We start from the raw sequence: 26,578 nt of genomic DNA, 5'->3' as shown, positions 1-26,578 counted from the left end.
TCAGGTGTCAGGTTGTCCGGTCAGCAGTGAAAGCCGAGAGGCGGCAGCTCCCTGGTATGTGGAGTCTATGGGGGCACAGGGCGCTCCTGCCAACTATACCCGCCCTCTGTCCACCCAACGCCATTCACAACCTGAAGGAAAACTTTAAAAGACTCTGAAAGGAGGACGTCCGTCCCGGGACATAGACGGGGGCCCGAGGGGCCAGGGGCCGCAGCCACCATTCTTCTCAGTACTCCTGTATCCAGTGCCTCCATGTTGTCGTTCAATCTTGGCAGACGCGTAAATGTGATTTCACCAGGACGGACGGTGACTGAAGATATAAGCAGAGCGGACGGTGAGGGTGGTAGTCCCATTACTGGGGGTCATTCTACACCAACAACATAAATCCTCCGACCGCCCGCTGCTGAGGAACATGACTCATGCGCCAACAGGGCAAGGCGGGGGGTCCCCGAGGCGCCCACAGGGCAAGGCGGGGGGTCCCCGAGGCGCCCACAGGGCAAGGCGGGGGGTCCCCGAGGCGCCCACAGGGCAAGGCGGGGGGTCCCCGAGGCGCCCACAGGGCAAGGCGGGGGGTCCCCGAGGCGCCCACAGGGCAAGGCGGGGGGTCCCCGAGGCGCCCACAGGGCAAGGCGGGGGTCCACAGGGCAAGGAAGGGTTGGGGGTCACAGACTTTCTTTCCTCAGAGACTGAAGAGGAATAATACAGAGTAATGATGAGAACTACAAATCCCAGAAACATTACATAGGAAAGGAAAGTAGTAGGAGACGGATTATAGGTGGATACTGTACATAAGGCCACGCCCACAGCGCCACGAGCTGCGCAATCCACACTACACATCACAGAACACGGAAAAATCCTAACACTAAACCGTCTGCCCCAGAATCCGCATCGTACTCTCCATTCACTTCCAGAGCTGCATTCAATCTTCTGCTGCCACATAGACCCCTCCCATATATAACCACAGTCTACAACTCCCACAATGCACTGCAGCACAAGCCAGACCCCTCCTCCTCCTCCAGGGGTGAGGGCTGAGACGTCAAATCCTGCAACAAGAGCTAATAGGAAACCAGAAGAATCAGGAGCGCAGCTCTGGGGGTGACTGGAGTAGAAGGGGTGACTAGAGATGACGCAAACACTAAATCTCCCACAATGCACCAGGATATATATCCTCAGAGCTCTAAGGAAAGCAGAAGTGAGCGAAGACGTCACTGAAGCTTTCATCATACGATGGTCCCATAATGCACTGCGGAACAATCCAGAAGGGGAAGGCACCGAAACGTGAGGCCCTGCGACCTGAGAGCTAATGGGGAACCAGAAGAATTGGGAATTCAGCATCTGACCTGCAGGGGAATCTAGAGGTCATGTGATCAGCCCCTGAGCCAGCGTTTCCTAAACAGGGTGCCCCCAGCTGTTGCAAAACTACACCTCCCAGCATGCCAGGACAGCCAACGGCTGGGATGTGTAGTATTGCAACAGCTGGAGGCACCCTAGTTGTAAAACACTGCCTATACATAGTAACATCCAGTCCACAGCTCGGACCTCCCCGTGGACGGCCTCACCCTCACCCTCCGTCCCGCCGGTTACCGCACTAATGTCCGAGCCACCATTCAGGGACCATCTCTATTTTTGGCCGATCAGAATGGAAAGCGTCAGGAAGCGGCTGCCCGGAGCCTGGGGGGGATAGAGTTACAGCAGATGTGAAAGTACTAATGTGCCGGAATGTGGAGCCCGAGGTCGCGCTGCCCACCCAGCCGCCCCCCGCCCCCCCGTAATATTAATATAATGTACAGGATGGATGATTTATCTACAGCCAATGACCCCCACATCTCAGGGTCGCACCACCCCCAGCACCACACAAGCCAGGGCCGACACCCCACCACCCCGGGCCGCCGCACCACCACCCGGCACCACACCACCCAGGGCCGCACCACCACCACCCGGCACCACACCACCCAGGGCCGCACCACCACCACCCGGCACCACACCACCCAGGGCCGCACCACCACCACCCGGCACCACACCACCCAGGGCCGCACCACCACCACCCGGCACCACACCACCCAGGGCCGCACCACCACCACCCGGCACCACACCACACAGGGCCGCCGCCGCGCCGCACCACCCCCGGCACCACACAACCCAGGGCCGCCACACCACCACCCCGCACCACACCACCCAGGGCCGCCGCCGCACCACCCAGGGCCGCCGCTGCACCATATGGCACCACACCACCCAGGGCCGCACCACCACCACCCGGCACCACACCATCCAGGGCCGCCGCCGCACCACCCCCGGCACCACACAACCCAGGGCCGCCACACCACCACCCCGCACCACACCACCCAGGGCCGCCGCCGCACCACCCAGGGCCGCCGCTGCACCATATGGCACCACACCACCCAGGGCCGCCGCACCACCACCCGGCACCACACCACCCAGGGCCGCACCACCACCACCCGGCACCACACCACACAGGGCCGCCGCCGCGCCGCACCACCCCCGGCACCACACAACCCAGGGCCGCCACACCACCACCCCGCACCACACCACCCAGGGCCGCCGCTCCACCCAGGGCCGCCGCTGCACCACCCAGGGCCGCCTCACCACCATCCGGCACCACACCACCCAGGGCCGCCGCACCAACACCCGGCACCACACCATCCAGGGCCGCCGCACCACCCAGGGCCGCCGCACCACCACCCGGCATCACACCACACAGGGCCGCCGCCGCACCACCATCCGGCACCACACCACCCAGGGCCGCCGCACCACCACCCGGCATTACACCACCCAGGGCCGCCGCACCACCACCCGGCATTACACCACCCAGGGCCGCCGCACCACCATCCGGCACCACACCACCCAGGGCCGCCGCACCACCACCACACGGCACCACACCACCCGGGACCGCCGCACCACCACCCGGCACCACACCACCCGGGGCCGCCGCACCACCACCCGCCACCACACCACCCAGGGCCGCCGCACCACCACCCGCCACCACACCACCCAGGGCCACCGCACCACCACCCGGCACCACACCACCCAGGGCCGCCGCACCACACCAACCAGGGCCGCCACACCACCACCCCGCACCACACCACCCAGGGCCGCACCACCACCACCCGGCACCACACCCCCCAGGGCCGCCGCCGCACCACCCCCGGCACCACACAATCCAGGGCCGTCACACCACCACCCCGCACCACACCACCCAGGGCCGCCGCTGCACCACCACCCAGGGCCGCCGCTGCACCACCCAAGGCCGCCTCACCACCATCCGGCACCACACCACCCAGGGCCACCGCACCACCATCCGGCACCACACCACCCAGGGCCACCGCACCACCACCCGGCACCACACCACCCAGGGCCGCCGCACCACCACCCGGCACCACACCACCCGGGGCCACCGCACCACCACCACACCACCCGGGGCCGCCGCACCACCACCCGCCACCACACCACCCAGGGCCGCCGCACCACCACCCGCCACCACCGCACCACCACCCCGCACCTCACCACCCAGGGCCGCACTACATCACCCGTCACCACACCACCCAGGATCAAACCACATTACAAAGCGCCACTCCACATCACCCAGGGCCAGTGCAACACCATGACCACATCGCACCTCCTACTGCCGCACACCACCACATCAACCAGGGCCAGTGTAACACCATGACCACATCGCACCTCCTACTGCCGCACACCACCACATCAACCAGGGCCAGTGTAACACCATGACCACATCGCACCTCCTACTGCCGCACACCACCACATCACCCAGGGCCAGTGCAACACCACAACCCCACCTCCTACTGCCGCACGCCACCACATCACCCAGGGCCAGTGCAACACCACGACCACACCGCACCTCCTACTGCCGCACGCCACCACATCACCCAGGGCCAGTGCAACACCACGACCACACCGCACCTCCTACTGCCGCACGCCACCACATCACCCAGGGCCAGTGCAACACCACAACCACACCTCCTACTGCCGCACGCCACCACATCACCCAGGGCCAGTGTAACACCACGACCACACCGCACCTCCTACTGCCGCACACCAGCACATCACCCAGGGCCAGTGCAACACCACAACCACACCTCCTACTGCCGCACGCCACCACATCACCCAGGGCCAGTGCAACACCACGACCACACCGCACCTCTTACTGCCGCACACCACCACATCACCCAGGGCCAGTGCAACACCACAACCACACCGCACCTCCTACTGCCGCACACCACATCACCCAGGGCCAGTGCAACACCACAACCGCACCTCCTACTGCCGCACACCACCACATCACCCAGGGCCAGTGCAACACCACGACCACACCGCACCTCTTACTGCCGCACACCACCACATCACCCTGGGCCAGTGCAACACCACACCGCACCTCCTACTGCCGCACACCACCACATCACCCAGGGCCAGTGCAACACCACAACCGCACCGCACCTCCTACTGCCGCACACCACCACATCACCCAGGGCCAGTGCAACACCACAACCGCACCTCCTACTGCCGCACACCCCCACATCACCCAGGGCCAGTGCAACACCACGACCACACCGCACCTCTTACTGCCGCACACCACCACATCACCCTGGGCCAGTGCAACACCACACCGCACCGCACCTCCTACTGCCGCACACCACCACATCACCCAGGGCCAGTGCAACACCACAACCGCACCTCCTACTGCCGCACACCACCACATCACCCAGGGCCAGTGCAACACCACGACCGCACCTCCTACTGCCGCACACCACCACATCACCCTGGGCCAGTGCAACACCACACCGCACCGCACCTCCTACTGCCGCACACCACCACATCACCCAGGGCCAGTGCAACACCACAACCGCACCTCCTACTGCCGCACGCCACCACTTCACCCAGGGCCAGTGCAACACCACGACCACACCGCACCTCTTACTGCCGCACACCACCACATTACCCAGGGCCAGTGCAACACCACGACCACACCTCCTACTGCCGCACACCACCACATCACCCAGGGCCAGTGCAACACCACGACCGCACCTCCTACTGCCGCACACCATCACATCACCCAGGGCCAGTGCAACACCACGACCGCACCTCCTACTGCCGCACACCACCACATCACCCAGGGCCAGTGCAACACCACGACCGCACCTCCTACTGCCGCACACCACCACATCACCCAGGGCCAGTGCAACACCACGACCGCACCTCCTACTGCCGCACACCACCACTTCACCCAGGGCCAGTGCAACACCACAACCGCACCTCCTACTGCCGCACGCCACCACTTCACCCAGGGCCAGTGCAACACCACGACCACACCGCACCTCTTACTGCCGCACACCACCACATTACCCAGGGCCAGTGCAACACCACGACCACACCTCCTACTGCCGCACACCACCACATCACCCAGGGCCAGTGCAACACCACGACCGCACCTCCTACTGCCGCACACCATCACATCACCCAGGGCCAGTGCAACACCACGACCGCACCTCCTACTGCCGCACACCATCACATCACCCAGGGCCAGTGCAACACCACAACCGCACCTCCTACTGCCGCACACCACCACATCACCCAGGGCCAGTGCAACACCACGACCGCACCTCCTACTGCCGCACACCACCACATCACCCAGGGCCAGTGCAACACCACAACCGCACCTCCTACTGCCGCACACCGCTCCACATCACCCAGGGCCAGTGCAACACCACGACCGCACCTCCTACTGCCGCACACCACCACATCACCCAGGGCCAGTGCAACACCACAACCACACCTCCTACTGCCGCACACCACATCACCCAGGGCCAGTGCAACACCACGACCGCACCTCCTACTGCCGCACGCCACCACATCACCCAGGGCCAGTGCAACACCACAACCACACCGCACCTCCTACTGCCGCACACCACCACATCACCCAGGGCCAGTGCAACACCACGACCCCACCTCCTACTGCCGCACACCATCACATCACCCAGGGCCAGTGCAACACCACGACCGCACCTCCTACTGCCGCACACCACCACATCACCCAGGGCCAGTGCAACACCACAACCGCACCTCCTACTGCCGCACACCACCACATCACCCAGGGCCAGTGCAACACCACGACCGCACCGCACCTCCTACTGCCGCACACCACCACATCACCCAGGGCCAGTGCAACACCACGACCGCACCTCCTACTGCCGCACGCCACCACATCACCCAGGGCCAGTGCAACACCACGACCACACCGCACCTCCTACTGCCGCACGCCACCACATCACCCAGGGCCAGTGCAACACCACAACCACACCTCCTACTGCCGCACGCCACCACATCACCCAGGGCCAGTGCAACACCACGACCACACCGCACCTCTTACTGCCGAACACCACCACATCACCCAGGGCCAGTGCAACACCACAACCACACCGCACCTCCTACTGCCGCACACCACATCACCCAGGGCCAGTGCAACACCACAACCGCACCTCCTACTGCCGCACACCACCCAGGGCCAGTGCAACACCACGACCACACCGCACCTCTTACTGCCGCACACCACCACATCACCCTGGGCCAGTGCAACACCACACCGCACCGCACCTCCTACTGCCGCACACCACCACATCACCCAGGGCCAGTGCAACACCACAACCGCACCGTACCTCCTACTGCCGCACACCACCACATCACCCAGGGCCAGTGCAACACCACAACCGCACCTCCTACTGCCGCACACCCCCACATCACCCAGGGCCAGTGCAACACCACGACCACACCGCACCTCTTACTGCCGCACACCACCACATCACCCTGGGCCAGTGCAACACCACACCGCACCGCACCTCCTACTGCCGCACACCACCACATCACCCAGGGCCAGTGCAACACCACGACCACACCTCCTACTGCCGCACACCACCACATCACCCAGGGCCAGTGCAACACCACGACCGCACCTCCTACTGCCGCACACCATCACATCACCCAGGGCCAGTGCAACACCACGACCGCACCTCCTACTGCCGCACACCATCACATCACCCAGGGCCAGTGCAACACCACGACCGCACCTCCTACTGCCGCACACCACCACATCACCCAGGGCCAGTGCAACACCACGACCGCACCTCCTACTGCCGCACACCACCACATCACCCAGGGCTAGTGCAACACCACAACCGCACCTCCTACTGCCGCACACCACTTCACCCAGGGCCAGTGCAACACCACGACCACACCGCACCTCTTACTGCCGCACACCACCACATTACCCAGGGCCAGTGCAACACCACGACCACACCTCCTACTGCCGCACACCACCACATCACCCAGGGCCAGTGCAACACCACGACCGCACCTCCTACTGCCGCACACCATCACATCACCCAGGGCCAGTGCAACACCACGACCGCACCTCCTACTGCCGCACACCATCACATCACCCAGGGCCAGTGCAACACCACGACCGCACCTCCTACTGCCGCACACCACCACATCACCCAGGGCCAGTGCAACACCACGACCGCACCTCCTACTGCCGCACACCACCACATCACCCAGGGCCAGTGCAAAACCACGACCGCACCTCCTACTGCCGCACACCACCACTTCACCCAGGGCCAGTGCAACACCACAACCGCACCTCCTACTGCCGCACGCCACCACTTCACCCAGGGCCAGTGCAACACCACGACCACACCGCACCTCTTACTGCCGCACACCACCACATCACCCAGGGCCAGTGCAACACCACGACCGCACCTCCTACTGCCGCACACCATCACATCACCCAGGGCCAGTGCAACACCACGACCGCACCTCCTACTGCCGCACACCATCACATCACCCAGGGCCAGTGCAACACCACAACCGCACCTCCTACTGCCGCACACCACCACATCACCCAGGGCCAGTGCAACACCACGACCGCACCTCCTACTGCCGCACACCACCACATCACCCAGGGCCAGTGCAACACCACAACCGCACCTCCTACTGCCGCACACCGCTCCACATCACCCAGGGCCAGTGCAACACCACGACCGCACCTCCTACTGCCGCACACCACCACATCACCCAGGGCCAGTGCAACACCACGACCACACCGCACCTCCTACTGCCGCACACCACCACATCACCCAGGGCCAGTGCAACACCACAACCACACCTCCTACTGCAGCACACCACATCACCCAGGGCCAATGCAACACCACAACCGCACCTCCTACTGCCGCACACCACATCACCCAGGGCCAGTGCAACACCATGACCGCACCTCCTACTGCCGCACACCACCACATCACCCAGGGCCAGTGCAACACCACGACCGCACCTCCTACTGCCGCACACCATCACATCACCCAGGGCCAGTGCAACACCACGACCGCACCTCCTACTGCCGCACACCACCACATCACCCAGGGCCAGTGCAACAACACGACCGCACCTCCTACTGCCGCACACCACCACATTACCCAGGGCCAGTGCAACACCACGACCGCACCGCACCTCCTACTGCCGCACACCACCACATCACCCTGGGCCAGTGCAACACCACAACCGCACCTCCTACTGCCGCACACCACCACATCACCCAGGGCCAGTGCAACACCACAACCGCACCTCCTACTGCCGCACACCACCACATCACCCAGGGCCAGTGCAACACCACGACCGCACCTCCTACTGCCGCACACCACCACATCACCCAGAGCCAGTGCAACACCACAACCGCACCTCCTACTGCCGCACACCGCTCCACATCACCCAGGGCCAGTGCAACACCACGACCGCACCTCCTACTGCCGCACACCACCACATCACCCAGGGCCAGTGCAACACCACAACCACACCGCACACCACATCACCCAGGGCCAGTGCAACACCACAACCGCACCTCCTACTGCCGCACACCACCACATCACCCAGGGCCAGTGCAACACCACGACCGCACCTCCTACTGCCGCACACCACCACATCACCCAGGGCCAGTGCAACACCACGACCGCACCTCCTACTGCCGCACACCACCACATCACCCAGGGCCAGTGCAACACCACAACCACACCGCACACCACATCACCCAGGGCCAGTGCAACACCACAACCGCACCTCCTACTGCCGCACACCACCACATCACCCAGGGCCAGTGCAACACCACAACCGCACCTCCTACTGCCGCACACCATCACATCACCCAGGGCCAGTGCAACACCACAACCGCACCTCCTACTGCCGCACACCATCACATCACCCAGGGCCAGTGCAACACCACACCGCACCTCCTACTGCCGCACACCACCACATCACCCAGGGCAAGTGCAACACCACAACCACACCGCACCTCCTACTGCCGCACACCACATCACCCAGGGCCAGTGCAACACCACAACCGCACCTCCTACTGCCGCACACCACCACATCACCCAGGGCAAGTGCAACACCACAACCGCACCTCCTACTGCCGCACACCACATCACCCAGGGCCAGTGCAACACCACAACCGCACCTCCTACTGCCGCACACCACCACATCACCCAGGGCAAGTGCAACACCACAACCGCACCTCCTACTGCCGCACACCACATCACCCAGGGCGGTGCTGCAGCTTTGATCTTATACAGATTTGCCACAACATGAAGCAGTCTCGCTCGATTACAGTGGCCGGGCCGAGGGTCTCCACAACTTTTCTGCATTCACTTCTATTGCAGTGTGACTATACCGCACAACTGTGCCCGTCACTGCAGCTACACATATAACCCCCCGCACGGCATGCTGGGAGTTGTACTTCTGCATCATGTGACGGGGCACAGGTTGGAGATGAAGAAGACACAACCCCCGGAGACGCACAGACGTGGCGGAACCAGGTTCTGAGATTTCACAAGAGGCACGAGGCGCCGGTCATGTGACCAAAATAACAAAGACACAAAGCTGGAGGATCTCGCCCTGAGGCAGCGGTGAGGACAGGAGCGGGCAGGAGCGGGCAGGAGCGGGCGTGCAGCTCCCACAGCAGGACTCAGCTTGTCCTAAGAGGAAGAACTGCAGGAAGTAACCAGATACATTACCCACAGTGCACTGCAACTATGCGAGACAAAACTGAGGAACTCCGACAAGAAAACTAATGAACCCTGAACCCAATAATAAAGAACTGCGTAACCCAGTAATAAAGAACCACAGTAATAAAGAACCCCCAACCCAATAATAAAGAACCAGAACCACAATAATAAAGAACCACGAACCCAATAATAAAGAAGCCCGACCTCAATAATAAAGAACCGCGTAACCCAGTAATAAAGAACCCCAATAATCAAGAACCCCGACCCCAATAATAAAGAACCCCAAACCCCAATAATAAAGAACTGCAGGAAGTAACCAGATACATTATCCACAGTGCACTGCAACTATGAGAGACAAAACTGAGGAACTCCGACAAGAAAACTAATGAACTCTGAACCCAATAATAAGGAACCCAAACCACAATAATACAGAACCCCGAACCCAATAATAAAGAACCCGAACCCCAATAATAAAGAAGCCCGACCTCAATAATAAAGAACCGCGTAACCCAGTAATAAAGAACCCCAACAATCAAGAACCCCGACCCCAATAATGAGGAACCCAAACCACAATAATAAAGAACTGCAGGAAGTAACCAGATACATTACCCACAGTGCACTGCAACTATGCAAGACAAAACTGAGGAACTCCGACAAGAAAACTAATGAACTCTGAACCTGATAATAAGGAACCCAAACCACAATAATACAGAACCCCGAACCCAATAATAAAGAACCCGAACCCCAATAATAAAGAAGCCCGACCTCAATAATAAAGAACCGCGTAACCCAGTAATAAAGAACCCCAATAATCAAGAACCCGAACCCCAATAATAAAGAACCCCAAACCCCAATAAAGAACCGCGTAACCCAATAATAAAGAACCGAACCACAATAATAAAGAACTGCAGGAAGTTACCAGATACATTACCCACAGTGCACTGCAACTACGCGAGACAAAACTGAGGAACTCCGACAAGAAAACTAACCAAGCCCGAACCACAATAATAAGGAACCCAAACCACAATAATAAAGAACCCCCGTACCCCAATTATAAAGAACCCCAATAATCAAGAACCCGAACCCCAATAATGAGGAACCCAAACCCCAATAATAAAGAACCCCCGTACCCCAATAATTAAAACCCCAACCTCAATAATAAAAGGACCCCACCACCCCAATAATAAAGGACCACAATAATAAAGAACCCTGTACCCCAATAATAAAGAACCCCATACCTCAAAACTAAACATCATCATACCCTTAAACTTAAGAATTTCATCCCCCAAAGCTAAAGAGCACCGACCCCCAAAGCTAAAGAGCACCGACCCCCAAAGCTAAAGAGCACCGACCCCCAAAGCTAAAGAGCACCGACCCCCAAAGCTAAAGAGCACCGACCCCCAAAGCTAAAGAGCACCGACCCCCAAAGCTAAAGAGCACCGACCCCCAAAGCTAAAGAGCACCGACCCCCAAAGCTAAAGAGCACCGACCCCCAAAGCTAAAGAGCACCGACCCCCAAAGCTAAAGAGCACCGACCCCCAAAGCTAAAGAGCACCGACCCCCAAAGCTAAAGAGCACCGACCCCCAAAGCTAAAGAGCACCGACCCCCAAAACTAAAGAGCACAGACCCCCAAAGCTAAAGAGCACAGACCCCCAAAGCTAAAGAGCACAGACCCCCAAAGCTAAAGAGCACAGACCCCCAAAACTAAAGAGCACAGACCCCCAAAACTAAAGAGCACCGACCCCCAAAACTAAAGAGCACCGACCCCCAAAGCTAAAGAGCACCGACACCCAAAGCTAAAGAGCACCGACCCCCAAAACTAAAGAGCCTTGTACCCCAAAAAGAACCTAACCCATTGGATGCAAGTAACCCTGAACACACACAGCACGGGCCAGGTTGTCATGTGACCGTGGGTCCATAGGGAGCGTCATGTGACCGCGGGTCCATAGGGAGCGTCATGTGACCATCAGTATCTACCTGCAGCACAGGCAGGAGGCGCTCATCAGGCTCGCCATGTTTAGTACCTCTGCTTCTTGTCACTGAACACAATCCTGTTTACATGTCAAGGCTGAAGACATGTACTGAGTTCCTTCTCACAGCTGAGGGTTTGTTACAGCTTCAGATCTATAACTTTCCCCCTGTCCTGACTGGGAGTCGTCGTTTTGTGATAGGGTCTTATGCTGACGGCTGTTTATTCTGCACTGATACATTGTAGCAAACAATCAGAACAGAAGAATGTGCAGATGATTAACCTCAGATAGGATTGTGTAGACTGAAAACCACTGTAACAACCCCTCAGCTGTGAGAAGTATCAGATCAGAGATTACACACAGCACCATACAGCGCGGCCGGCGCGGTCAGGACGTCACCGCCAACACCAGGAAGTCCCGAAAAATCAATGGCGCACAAAAGAGCAGGACATGAGATTTCCTTACACCAGTGTTTCCCAACCAGGGTGCCTCCAGCTGTTCCAAAACTACAGCTCCCAGCATGCCCGGACAGCCGTTGGCTGTCCGGGCATGCTGGGGGCTGTGGTTTTGCAACAGCTGGAGGCACCCAGATTAGGAAACACTGCCTTACACACTATTCCACAACAACTGGCTCCTACCCAGACTGTAATGGCTGATAACAGAGAGTAATAGCATCAACCATATAGGACATATCAGGGGCCCCATAACTGGACACATACTTCTCACCACTGAGGTTTTGCTACAATGTATCAGTGTTGGTTCAGCTCACAGAGCATTGTCTGCACCGATACACTGGGCCAGATCTGGCCTGACTGTTATATACAGGATGGGTCATACCATTATAGGGACACCCCCCGCTGATGAGCGTCACTGTGACCTCCTGATGACCTCATACAGGGCACATGGGGGCAGAGGTCACGTCACCCCCAGGTGCTATATATAGGGGACCCGCAGGCAGCTCATCGGGTGACACATGGTCCGCTGCTCTCTGTATATGGCAATATAAAGGGGTCCTGATCTGTATATAGGGGCAGACTGGTGTTATACTGGGGTCCTGATCTGTATATAGGGGCAGACTGGTGTTATACTGGGGTCCTGATCTCTATATACAGACAAGGTGGTGTTATACTGAGGTTCTGATCTATATATAGGGGCAGACTGGTGTTATACTGGGGTCCTGATCTCTATATAGGGGCAGACTGGTGTTATACTGGGGTCCTGATCTCTATATAGGGGCAGACTGGTGTTATACTGGGGTTCTGATCTCTATATAGGGGCAGACTGGTGTTATACTGGGGTCCTGATCTCTATATACAGGCAAGGTGGTGTTATACTGGGGTTCTGATCTCTATATACAGACAGGGTGGTGTTATACTGGGGTCCGGATCTCTATATAGGGGCAGACTGGTGTTATACTGGGGTTCTGATCTCTATATAGGGGCAGACGGGTGTTATACTGGGGTCCTGATCTCTATATAGGGGCAGACTGGTGTTATACTGGGGTCCTGATCTCTATATACAGACAGGGTGGTGTTATACTGGGGTCCTGATCTCTATATAGGGGCAGACTGGTGCTATACTGGGGTTCTGATCTCTATATAGGGGCAGACGGGTGTTATACTGGGGTTCTGATCTCTATATAGGGGCAGACGGGTGTTATACTGGGGTTCTGATCTCTATATAGGGGCAGACGGGTGTTATACTGGGGTTCTGATCTCTATATAGGGGCAGACTGGTGTTATACTGGGGTCCTGATCTCTATATACAGACAGGGTGGTGTTATACTGGGGTCCTGATCTCTATATACAGACAGGGTGGTGTTATACTGGGGTTCTGATCTCTATATACAGACAGGGTGGTGTTATACTGGGGTCCTGATCTCTATATACAGACAGGGTGGTGTTATACTGGGGTTCTGATCTCTATATACAGACAGGGTGGTGTTATACTGGGGTCCTGATCTCTATATACAGACAGGGTGGTGTTATACTGGGGTTCTGATCTCTATATACAGACAGGGTGGTGTTATACTGGGGTTCTGATCTCTATATAGGGGCAGACTGGTGTTATACTGGGGTTCTGATCTCTGTATAGGGGCAGACTGGTGTTATACTGGGGTCCTGATCTCTATATACAGACAAGGTGGTGTTATACTGAGGTTCTGATCTATATATAGGGGCAGACTGGTGTTATACTGGGGTCCTGATCTCTATATAGGGGCAGACTGGTGTTATACTGGGGTCCTGATCTCTATATAGGGGCAGACTGGTGTTATACTGGGGTTCTGATCTCTATATAGGGGCAGACTGGTGTTATACTGGGGTCCTGATCTCTATATACAGGCAAGGTGGTGTTATACTGGGGTTCTGATCTCTATATACAGACAGGGTGGTGTTATACTGGGGTCCGGATCTCTATATAGGGGCAGACTGGTGTTATACTGGGGTTCTGATCTCTATATAGGGGCAGACGGGTGTTATACTGGGGTCCTGATCTCTATATAGGGGCAGACTGGTGTTATACTGGGGTCCTGATCTCTATATACAGACAGGGTGGTGTTATACTGGGGTCCTGATCTCTATATAGGGGCAGACTGGTGCTATACTGGGGTTCTGATCTCTATATAGGGGCAGACGGGTGTTATACTGGGGTTCTGATCTCTATATAGGGGCAGACGGGTGTTATACTGGGGTTCTGATCTCTATATAGGGGCAGACGGGTGTTATACTGGGGTTCTGATCTCTATATAGGGGCAGACTGGTGTTATACTGGGGTCCTGATCTCTATATACAGACAGGGTGGTGTTATACTGGGGTTCTGATCTCTATATACGGACAGGGTGGTGTTATACTGGGGTTCTGATCTCTATATACAGACAGGGTGGTGTTATACTGGGGTTCTGATCTCTATATACAGACAGGGTGGTGTTATACTGGGGTCCTGATCTCTATATACAGACAGGGTGGTGTTATACTGGGGTCCTGATCTCTATATACAGACAGGGTGGTGTTATACTGGGGTTCTGATCTCTATATACAGACAGGGTGGTGTTATACTGGGGTTCTGATCTCTATATACAGACAGGGTGGTGTTATACTGGGGTTCTGATCTCTATATACAGACAGGGTGGTGTTATACTGGGGTTCTGATCTCTATATACGGACAGGGTGGTGTTATACTGGGGTTCTGATCTCTATATACGGACAGGGTGGTGTTATACTGGGGTTCTGATCTCTATATACAGACAGGGTGGTGTTATACTGGGGTTCTGATCTCTATATACAGACAGGGTGGTGTTATACTGGGGTTCTGATCTCTATATACAGACAGGGTGGTGTTATACTGGGGTTCTGATCTCTACATACAGACAGGGTGGTGTTATACTGGGGTTCTGATCTCTACATACAGACAGGGTGGTGTTATACTGGGGTTCTGATCTCTATATACAGACAGGGTGGTGTTATACTGGGGTTCTGATCTCTATATACAGACAGGGTGGTGTTATACTGGGGTTCTGATCTCTATATACAGACAGGGTGGTGTTATACTGGGGTTCTGATCTCTACATACAGACAGGGTGGTGTTATACTGGGGTTCTGATCTCTATATACAGACAGGGTGGTGTTATACTGGGGTTCTGATCTCTATATACAGACAGGGTGGTGTTATACTGGGGTTCTGATCTCTATATACAGACAGGGTGGTGTTATACTGGGGTTCTGATCTCTATATACAGACAGGGTGGTGTTATACTGGGGTTCTGATCTCTATATACAGACAGGGTGGTGTTATACTGGGGTTCTGATCTCTATATACAGACAGGGTGGTGTTATACTGGGGTTCTGATCTCTATATACAGACAGGGTGGTGTTATACTGGGGTTCTGATCTCTATATACAGACAGGGTGGTGTTATACTGGGGTTCTGATCTCTATATACAGACAGGGTGGTGTTATACTGGGGTTCTGATCTCTATATACAGACAGGGTGGTGTTATACTGGGGTTCTGATCTCTATATACAGACAGGGTGGTGTTATACTGGGGTTCTGATCTCTATATACAGACAGGGTGGTGTTATACTGGGGTTCTGATCTCTACATACAGACAGGGTGGTGTTATACTGGGGTCCTGATCTCTATATACAGACAGGGTGGTGTTATACTGGGGTTCTGATCTCTATATACAGACAGGGTGGTGTTATACTGGGGTTCTGATCTCTATATACAGACAGGGTGGTGTTATACTGGGGTTCTGATCTCTACATACAGACAGGGTGGTGTTATACTGGGGTTCTGATCTCTATATACAGACAGGGTGGTGTTATACTGGGGTTCTGATCTCTATATACAGACAGGGTGGTGTTATACTGGGGTTCTGATCTCTATATACAGACAGGGTGGTGTTATACTGGGGTTCTGATCTCTACATACAGACAGGGTGGTGTTATACTGGGGTTCTGATCTCTATATACAGACAGGGTGGTGTTATACTGGGGTTCTGATCTCTATATACAGACAGGGTGGTGTTATACTGGGGTTCTGATCTCTATATACAGACAGGGTGGTGTTATACTGGGGTTCTGATCTCTATATACAGACAGGGTGGTGTTATACTGGGGTTCTGATCTCTATATACAGACAGGGTGGTGTTATACTGGGGTTCTGATCTCTATATACAGACAGGGTGGTGTTATACTGGGGTTCTGATCTCTATATACAGACAGGGTGGTGTTATACTGGGGTTCTGATCTCTATATACAGACAGGGTGGTGTTATACTGGGGTTCTGATCTCTATATACAGACAGGGTGGTGTTATACTGGGGTTCTGATCTCTATATACAGACAGGGTGGTGTTATACTGGGGTTCTGATCTCTATATACAGACAGGGTGGTGTTATACTGGGGTTCTGATCTCTATATACAGACAGGGTGGTGTTATACTGGGGTTCTGATCTCTACATACAGACAGGGTGGTGTTATACTGGGGTTCTGATCTCTACATACAGACAGGGTGGTGTTATACTGGGGTCCTGATCTCTATATACAGACAGGGTGGTGTTATACTGGGGTTCTGATCTCTATATACAGACAGGGTGGTGTTATACTGGGGTTCTGATCTCTATATACAGACAGGGTGGTGTTATACTGGGGTTCTGATCTCTATATACAGACAGGGTGGTGTTATACTGGGGTTCTGATCTCTATATACAGACAGGGTGGTGTTATACTGGGGTTCTGATCTCTATATACAGACAGGGTGGTGTTATACTGGGGTTCTGATCTCTATATACAGACAGGGTGGTGTTATACTGGGGTTCTGATCTCTATATACAGACAGGGTGGTGTTATACTGGGGTTCTGATCTCTATATACAGACAGGGTGGTGTTATACTGGGGTTCTGATCTCTATATACAGACAGGGTGGTGTTATACTGGGGTTCTGATCTCTATATACAGACAGGGTGGTGTTATACTGGGGTTCTGATCTCTATATACAGACAGGGTGGTGTTATACTGGGGTTCTGATCTCTATATACAGACAGGGTGGTGTTATACTGGGGTTCTGATCTCTATATACAGACAGGGTGGTGTTATACTGGGGTTCTGATCTCTATATACAGACAGGGTGGTGTTATACTGGGGTTCTGATCTCTATATACAGACAGGGTGGTGTACAGGAGTCCTGATCTCTCTATAATGACACGTTGGGCGTTATACAGAGGTATGACCACCACAGCACACTCACATGTTGTTATATGAGGCCCTATAACGCGCCCTGGATCCCCTGTGTCGTCATGGTGCCTGCAGGCTGACGTCACGGGCGCAGTGTGACAGATCCCGTCCCCGGTTCCCACCCCCACTGGAGGGCGTCCCCTGCCGTTACCATGGCTGCGGTGGGTGAGGGCCGGGCTCTCCGGTGCGGTGACGGTTCGGTATCGCTGTGCCCCGTAGGCCCGGCGGCGCCTCCACTTCCTCAGGACCTAGGAGTGAACATCCGGGTCAGCAGTTCCTGAGCTCCGGACACGCCCACCGCCGGCGCCGTCAGCCAATCAGAGCTTCTCCTCTCAGTCATCGCCAAGTATGGAGTACGTGACGTAACTGACAGGTAGGCGGAGCCGGGCGCGAGCGGGAGAGGGCGGGGCTAAGACTGTTGATAGTAATGAGAGGGATAGAAGAACCAGAATAATAATAATAACAACTATGATAATAATAACTAATAATCATAATAATAATGATAGTAACTATGATAATAATAACTAATAATAATAACAATGATAATAACTATGATAATAACTAATAATAACAATGATAATAACTATGATAATAATAACTAATAATAATAACTAATAATAATAACAATGATAATAACTATGATAATAATAACTAATAATAATAACTAATAATAATAACAAAAAATACAAATGATAATAACTATGATAATAATAACTAATAATCATAATAATAATGATAGTAAGTATGATAATAATAACTAATAATAATAACAATGATAATAACTATGATAATAACTAATAATAACAATGATAATAACTATGATAATAATAACTAATAATCATAATAATAACAATGATAATAACTATGATAATAATAACTAATAATAATAACAATGATAAAAACTATGAAAATAATTAATAATAATGATAACTAATAATAACTAAAAAAATACAAATGATAATAACTATGATAATAATGACTAATAATAACAAAGAAAAATACAAATGATAGTAACTCTGATAATAATAACTAATAATAATAATAACAAAAAATACAAATGATAGTAACTATGATAATAATAACTATAATAAATCAAATATTACTAACTATAACTATAAAAAGGCAAATGATAATAACTATGATAATAACTATAATAATACAAATAATAATTATAATACTAACTATAAAAATACAAATAATAATAAGAACTATGATTATACAAATAATAATACTAATAATATTAACTAAAATAATAATACTAATAATAACTATGATAACCACTGTAATAATACAAATAATAATAATTATAAAAATACTAATGAAAATAATAATAATAATAACTATAATAATACTAATGATAATTATAATAACTATACTAATGCCAACTAACATCACTAATAAACTAATAATAATAACCATAATAATAGCTATAATAACCATTTTAATAACTATAATAATATAATAATAACAATATAATTAATTAATTATTATTATTAATAATAATAAGTCAAATAATACTAATAATAATAAAAATAAAATAGGGCTGGTCAAATAGGATAATAGTAATAATTAGGGTCCGGTCATATATGATGATAATAATAATCAGGGGCCTGACATATAGGATAATAGTAAAAAATAATCAGGGGCCGGTCTTAAAGAATAGTAATAATAACCAGGGGCCGGTCATATGGGATAATAATAATCATCAGGGGCCGGTCACATAGGATAATAACAATAATCATCAGGGGACGATCATATAGGATAATAATAATAATAATTATGGGCCGGTCATATATGATAATAATAATCAAGGGCCGGTCATATAGGATAATAATAATCAGGGGCCGGTCATATAGGATAATAATAATCGGGGGACGGTCATATAGGATAAGAATAATCAGGGGCCGGCCATATAGGATAATAATAATCAGGAGCCTGTCATATAGGATAATAATCAGGGGCTGGTCATTTATGATAATAATAATCGGGGGACGGTCATATAGGATAATAATAATCAGGGGCCGGTCATATAGGATAATAATCAGGGGCTGGTCATTTATGATAATAATAATCAGGGGCCTGTCATATAGGATAATAATAATCATCAGGGGCCGGTCATATAGAATAACAATAATAATCAGGGGCTGGTCACATAGGATAATAACAATAATCATCAGGGGACGATCATATAGGATAATAATAATAATAATTACGGGCCGGTCATATATGATAATAATAATCAGGGGCCGGTCATATAGGATAATAATAATCAGGGGCCGGTCATATAGGATAATAATAATCAGGGGCCGGTCATATAGGACAATAATAATCAGGGGCCGGCTATATATGATAATAATAATAATCAGGGGCCAGTCATATTAGATAATCAGGGGCCGGTCATATATGATAATGATAATCAGGGGCTGGTCATATAGGATAATAATAATCAGGGGCCGGTCATATAGGATAATAATAATCAGGGGCCGGTCATATAGGATAATAATAATCGGGGGACAGTCATATAGGATAAGAATAATCAGGGGCCGGTCATATAGGATAATAATAATCAAGGGCCTGTCATATATGATAATGATAATCAGGGGCCGGCCATATAGGATAATAATAATCAGGGGCCGGTCATATAGGATAATATTAATCAGGGGCCGGTCATATAGGATAATAATCAGGTGCCGGTCATATAGGATAATAATAATCAGGGGCTGGTCATTTATGATAATAATAATCAGGGGCCTGTCATATAGGATAATAATAATCAGGGGCCGGTCATATAGGATAATAATAATCAGGGGCTGGTCATATAGGATAATAATAATCAGGGGCTGGTCATATAGGATAATAATAATCAGGGGCTGGTCATTTATGATAATAATAATCAGGGGCCTGTCATATAGGATAATAATAATCAGGGGCCGGTCATATAGGGTGATAATAATAATCAGGGTCCGGTCATATAGAATAATAATAATCAGGGGCCGGTCATATAGGATAATAATAATCAGGGGCCGGTCATATAGGATAATAATAATCAGGGGTCCACCATATAAGATAATAATAATCAGGGGCCGGTCATATAGGATTACAATAATCAGGGGTCGACCATATAAGATAATAATAATCAAGGGCCGGTCATATATAATTATAGTAATAACAATCAGGGGCCGGTCATATTGGATTATAGTAATAACAATCAAGGGCCGGTTATATAGGATAATAATAATAATAATCAAGGGCCGGTCATATAGGAGTATAGTAATAACAATCAGGGGCAGGTCATATAGGATAATAATAATCAGGGGCCGGTCATATAGGATAATAATAATAAGGGGCCGGTCATATAGGATAATAATAATAAGGGGCCGGTCATATAGGATAATAATAATAAGGGGCCAGTCATATAGGATAATAATAATCAGGGGCCAGTCATATAGGATTATAGTAATAATAATCAAGGGTGATTGGTAATAATAGCGCGGCTCTTATATTGTCTTTTCACCCATACCGAAGCCTTTGGCTCTCCGGGCATACTGGGAGTTGTTGTCCTGCAACACCTGGAAGTCTACAGTTTGGAGACCACTGGACTTAGCACATGAGGGAGCACTGAGGAATAATCCTATATAGTTCACCGGGCGTAGGAAGACATTACAATAATAACACTGGGGCTGGGGTATGGTGGATCCCAGCACATACTGACCCCCATCCTCCTCCTTCTGTCCACAGCACTGACCCCCATCCTCCTCCTTCTGTCCACAGCACTGACCCCCATCCTCCTCCTTCTGTCCACAGCACTGACCCCCTGTCCTCCTCCTTCTGTCCACAGCACTGACCATCGTCCTCCTCCTTCTGTCCACAGCACTGACCCCCTGTCCTCCTCCTTCTGTCCACAGCACTGACCATCGTCCTCCTCCTTCTGTCCACAGCACTGACCCCTGTCCTCCTCCTTCTTCTGTCCACAGCACTGACCATCGTCCTCCTCCTTCTGTCCACAGCACTGACCCCGTCCTCCTCCTTCTGTCCACAGCACTGACCCCGTCCTCCTCCTTCTGTCCACAGCACTGACCCCGTCCTCCTCCTTCTGTCCACAGCACTGACCCCTGTCCTCCTTCTTCTGTCCACAGCACTGACCCGTCCTCCTCCTTCTGTCCACAGCACTGACCATCGTCCTCCTCCTTCTGTCCACAGCACTGACCCCCGTCCTCCTCCTTCTGTCCACAGCACTGACTCCCGTCCTCCTCCTTCTGTCCACAGCACTGACCCCCGTCCTCCTCCTTCTGTCCACAGCACTGACCCCTGTCCTCCTCCTTCTGTCCACAGCACTGACCCCTGTCCTCCTCCTTCTGTCCACAGCACTGACCATCGTCCTTCTCCTTCTGTCCACAGCACTGACCCCGTCCTCCTCAATCTGTCCACAGCACTGACCCCTGTCCTCCTCCTTCTGTCCACAGCACTGACCACTGTCCTCCTCCTTCTGTCCACAGCACTGACCATCGTCCTTCTCCTTCTGTCCACAGCACTGACCCCTGTCCTCCTCCTTCTGTCCACAGCACTGACCCCTGTCCTCCTCCTTCTGTCCACAGCACTGACCCCCGTCCTCCTCCTTCTGTCCACAGCACTGACCCCTGTCCTCCTCCTTCTGTCCACAGCACTGACCATCGTCCTTCTCCTTCTGTCCACAGCACTGACCCCTGTCCTCCTCCTTCTGTCCACAGCACTGACCATCGTCCTCCTCCTTCTGTCCACAGCACTGACCCCATCCTCCTCCTTCTGTCCACAGCACTGACCCCTGTCCTCCTCCTTCTGTCCACAGCACTGACCCCTGTCCTCCTCCTTCTTCTGTCCACAGCACTGACCATCGTCCTCCTCCTTCTGTCCACAGCACTGACCCCCGTCCTCCTTCTGTCCACAGCACTGACCCCCTTCCTCCTCCTTCTGTCCACAGCACTGACCCCTGTCCTCCTCCTTCTGTCCACAGCACTGACCCCCGTCCTCCTCCTTCTGTCCACAGCACTGACCATCGTCCTCCTCCTTCTGTCCACAGCACTGACCATCGTCCTCCTCCTTCTGTCCACAGCACTGACCCCTGTCCTCCTCCTTCTGTCCACAGCACTGACCCCTGTCCTCCTCCTTCTTCTGTCCACAGCACTGACCATCGTCCTCCTCCTTCTGTCCACAGCACTGACCCCCGTCCTCCTTCTGTCCACAGCACTGACCCCCTTCCTCCTCCTTCTGTCCACAGCACTGACCCCTGTCCTCCTCCTTCTGTCCACAGCACTGACCATTGTCCTCTTCCTTCTGTCCACAGCACTGACCACCGTCCTCCTCCTTCTGTCCACAGCACTGACCCCGTCCTCCTCAATCTGTCCACAGCACTGACCCCTGTCCTCCTCCTTCTGTCCACAGCACTGACCCCTGTCCTCCTCCTTCTGTCCACAGCACTGACCATTGTCCTTCTCCTTCTGTCCACAGCACTGACCCCTGTCCTCCTCCTTCTGTCCACAGCACTGACCCCTGTCCTCCTCCTTCTGTCCACAGCACTGACCCCTGTCCTCCTCCTTCTTTCCACAGCACTGACCCCCGTCCTCCCCCTTCTGTCCGCAGCACTGACCATCGTCCTCCTCCTTCTGTCCACAGCACTGACCCCTGACCTCCTCCTTCTGTCCACAGCACTGACCCCTGTCCTCCTCCTTCTGTCCACAGCACTGACCATCGTCCTTCTCCTTCTGTCCACAGCACTGACCCATGTCCTCCTCCTTCTGTCCACAGCACTGACCCCGTCCTCCTCAATCTGTCCACAGCACTGACCCCTGTCCTCCTCCTTCTGTCCACAGCACTGACCCCTGTCCTCCTCCTTCTGTCCACAGCACTGACCATCGTCCTTCTCCTTCTGTCCACAGCACTGACCCCTGTCCTCCTCCTTCTGTCCACAGCATTGACCATCGTCCTTCTCCTTCTGTCCACAGCACTGACCCCTGTCCTCCTTCTTCTGTCCACAGCACTGACCCCCTTCCTCCTCCTTCTGTCCACAGCACTGACCCCGTCCTCCTCCTTCTGTCCACAGCACTGAATCCCGTCCTCCCCCTTCTGTCCACAGCACTGACCCCCGTCCTCCTCCTTCTGTCCACAGCACTGACCCCCGTCCTCCTCCTTCTGTCCACAGCACTGACCCCGTCCTCCTCCTTCTGTCCACAGCACTGACCCCGTCCTCCTCAATCTGTCCACAGCACTAACCCCTGTCCTCCTCCTTCTGTCCACAGCACTGACCCCGTCCTCCTCAATCTGTCCACAGCACTGACCCCTGTCCTCCTCCTTCTGTCCACAGCACTGACCATCGTCCTCCTCCTTCTGTCCACAGCACTGACCATCGTCCTCCTCCTTCTGTCCACAGCACTGACCCCCGTCCTCCTCCTTCTGTCCACAGCACTGACCATCGTCCTCCTCCTTCTGTCCACAGCACTGACCCCCGTCCTCCTTCTGTCCACAGCACTGACCCCCGTCCTCCTCCTTCTGTCCACAGCACTGACCCCTGTCCTCCTCCTTCTTCTGTCCACAGCACTGACCCCTGTCCTCCTCCTTCTGTCCACAGCACTGACCATCGTCCTCCTCCTTCTGTCCACAGCACTAACCATCGTCCTCCTCCTTCTGTCCACAGCTCTGACCATCGTCCTCCTTCTTCTGTCCACAGCACTGACTCCTGTCCTCCTCCTTCTGTCCACAGCACTGACCATCGTCCTCCTCCTTCTGTCCACAGCACTGACCCCCGTCCTCCTCCTTCTGTCCACAGCACTGACCATCGTCCTCCTCCTTCTGTCCACAGCACTGACCATCGTCCTCCTCCTTCTGTCCACAGCACTGACCCCCGTCCTCCTCCTTCTGTCCACAGCACTGACACCCGTCCTCCTCCTTCTGTCCACAGCACTGACCCCCGTCCTCCTCCTTCTGTCCACAGCACTGACCCCCGTCCTCCTTCTGTCCACAGCACTGACCATCGTCCTCCTCCTTCTGTCCACAGCACTGACCCCTTTCCTCCTCCTTCTGTCCACAGCACTGACCCCTGTCCTCCTCCTTCTGTCCACAGCACTGACCATCGTCCTCCTCCTTCTGTCCACAGCACTGACCCCCGTCCTCCTCCTTCTGTCCACAGCACTGACCCCTGTCCTCCTCCTTCTGTCCACAGCACTGACCATCGTCCTCCTCCTTCTTCTGTCCATAGCACTGACCCCGTCCTCCTCCTTCTGTCCACAGCACTGACCATCGTCCTTCTCCTTCTGTCCACAGCACTGACCCCTGTCCTCCTCCTTCTGTCCACAGCACTGACCATCGTCCTCCTCCTTCTGTCCACAGCACTGACCCCTGTCCTCCTCCTTCTGTCCACAGCACTGACACCCGTCCTCCTCCTTCTGTCCACAGCACTGACCCCCGTCCTCCTCCTTCTGTCCACAGCACTGACACCCATCCTCCTCCTTCTGTCCACAGCACTGACCCCCGTCCTCCTCCTTCTGTCCACAGCACTGACCCCAGTCCTCCTTCTGTCCACAGCACTGACCATCGTCCTCCTCCTTCTGTCCACAGCACTGACCCCTTTCCTCCTCCTTCTGTCCACAGCACTGACCCCTGTCCTCCTCCTTCTGTCCACAGCACTGACCATCGTCCTCCTCCTTCTGTCCACAGCACTGACCCCTGTCCTCCTCCTTCTGTCCACAGCACTGACCCCTGTCCTCCTCCTTCTTCTGTCCACAGCACTGACCATCGTCCTTCTCCTTCTGTCCACAGCACTGACCATCGTCCTTCTCCTTCTGTCCACAGCACTGACCCCTGTCCTCCTTCTTCTGTCCACAGCACTGACCCCCGTCCTCCTCCTTCTGTCCACAGCACTGACCATCGTCCTCCTCCTTCTGTCCACAGCACTGACCATCGTCCTCCTCCTTCTGTCCACAGCACTGACCCCCGTCCTCCTCCTTCTGTCCACAGCACTGACCATCGTCCTCCTCCTTCTGTCCACAGCACTGACCCCCGTCCTCCTTCTGTCCACAGCACTGACCCCCGTCCTCCTCCTTCTGTCCACAGCACTGACCCCTGTCCTCCTCCTTCTTCTGTCCACAGCACTGACCCCTGTCCTCCTCCTTCTGTCCACAGCACTGACCATCGTCCTCCTCCTTCTGTCCACAGCACTAACCATCGTCCTCCTCCTTCTGTCCACAGCTCTGACCATCGTCCTCCTCCTTCTGTCCACAGCACTGACTCCTGTCCTCCTCCTTCTGTCCACAGCACTGACCATCGTCCTCCTCCTTCTGTCCACAGCACTGACCCCCGTCCTCCTCCTTCTGTCCACAGCACTGACCATCGTCCTCCTCCTTCTGTCCACAGCACTGACCATCGTCCTCCTCCTTCTGTCCACAGCACTGACCATCGTCCTCCTCCTTCTGTCCACAGCACTGACCATCGTCCTCCTCTTTCTGTCCACAGCACTGACCCCCGTCCTCCTCCTTCTGTCCACAGCACTGACCATCGTCCTCCTCCTTCTGTCCACAGCACTGACCCCCGTCCTCCTCCTTCTGTCCACAGCACTGACACCCGTCCTCCTCCTTCTGTCCACAGCACTGACCCCCGTCCTCCTCCTTCTGTCCACAGCACTGACCCCCGTCCTCCTTCTGTCCACAGCACTGACCATCGTCCTCCTCCTTCTGTCCACAGCACTGACCCCTTTCCTCCTCCTTCTGTCCACAGCACTGACCCCTGTCCTCCTCCTTCTGTCCACAGCACTGACCATCGTCCT

General features: G+C 53.7%; 1 protein-coding gene across 1 annotated transcript in view; it reads right to left on the bottom strand.

The window, feature by feature from the left end:
- Nucleotides 1–18,122, bottom strand: part of CAPZB (capping actin protein of muscle Z-line subunit beta) — a 56,025-nt gene extending 37,903 nt beyond the window's left edge. The window contains exon 1 of the mRNA XM_056542041.1: nucleotides 17,939–18,122. Within this exon, the coding sequence (XP_056398016.1) occupies nucleotides 17,939–17,941 (3 nt within the window). The 5' untranslated portion in view covers nucleotides 17,942–18,122. The remainder of the gene's footprint in view (nucleotides 1–17,938) is intronic.
- Between the last annotated feature and the right edge of the window lie 8,456 nt (nucleotides 18,123–26,578).

This window comes from Hyla sarda, chromosome 10 (assembly GCF_029499605.1).
Source record: "Hyla sarda isolate aHylSar1 chromosome 10, aHylSar1.hap1, whole genome shotgun sequence".
NCBI lineage: Eukaryota > Metazoa > Chordata > Amphibia > Anura > Hylidae > Hyla > Hyla sarda.
This window is presented reverse-complemented; position numbering and strand designations above follow the sequence as displayed.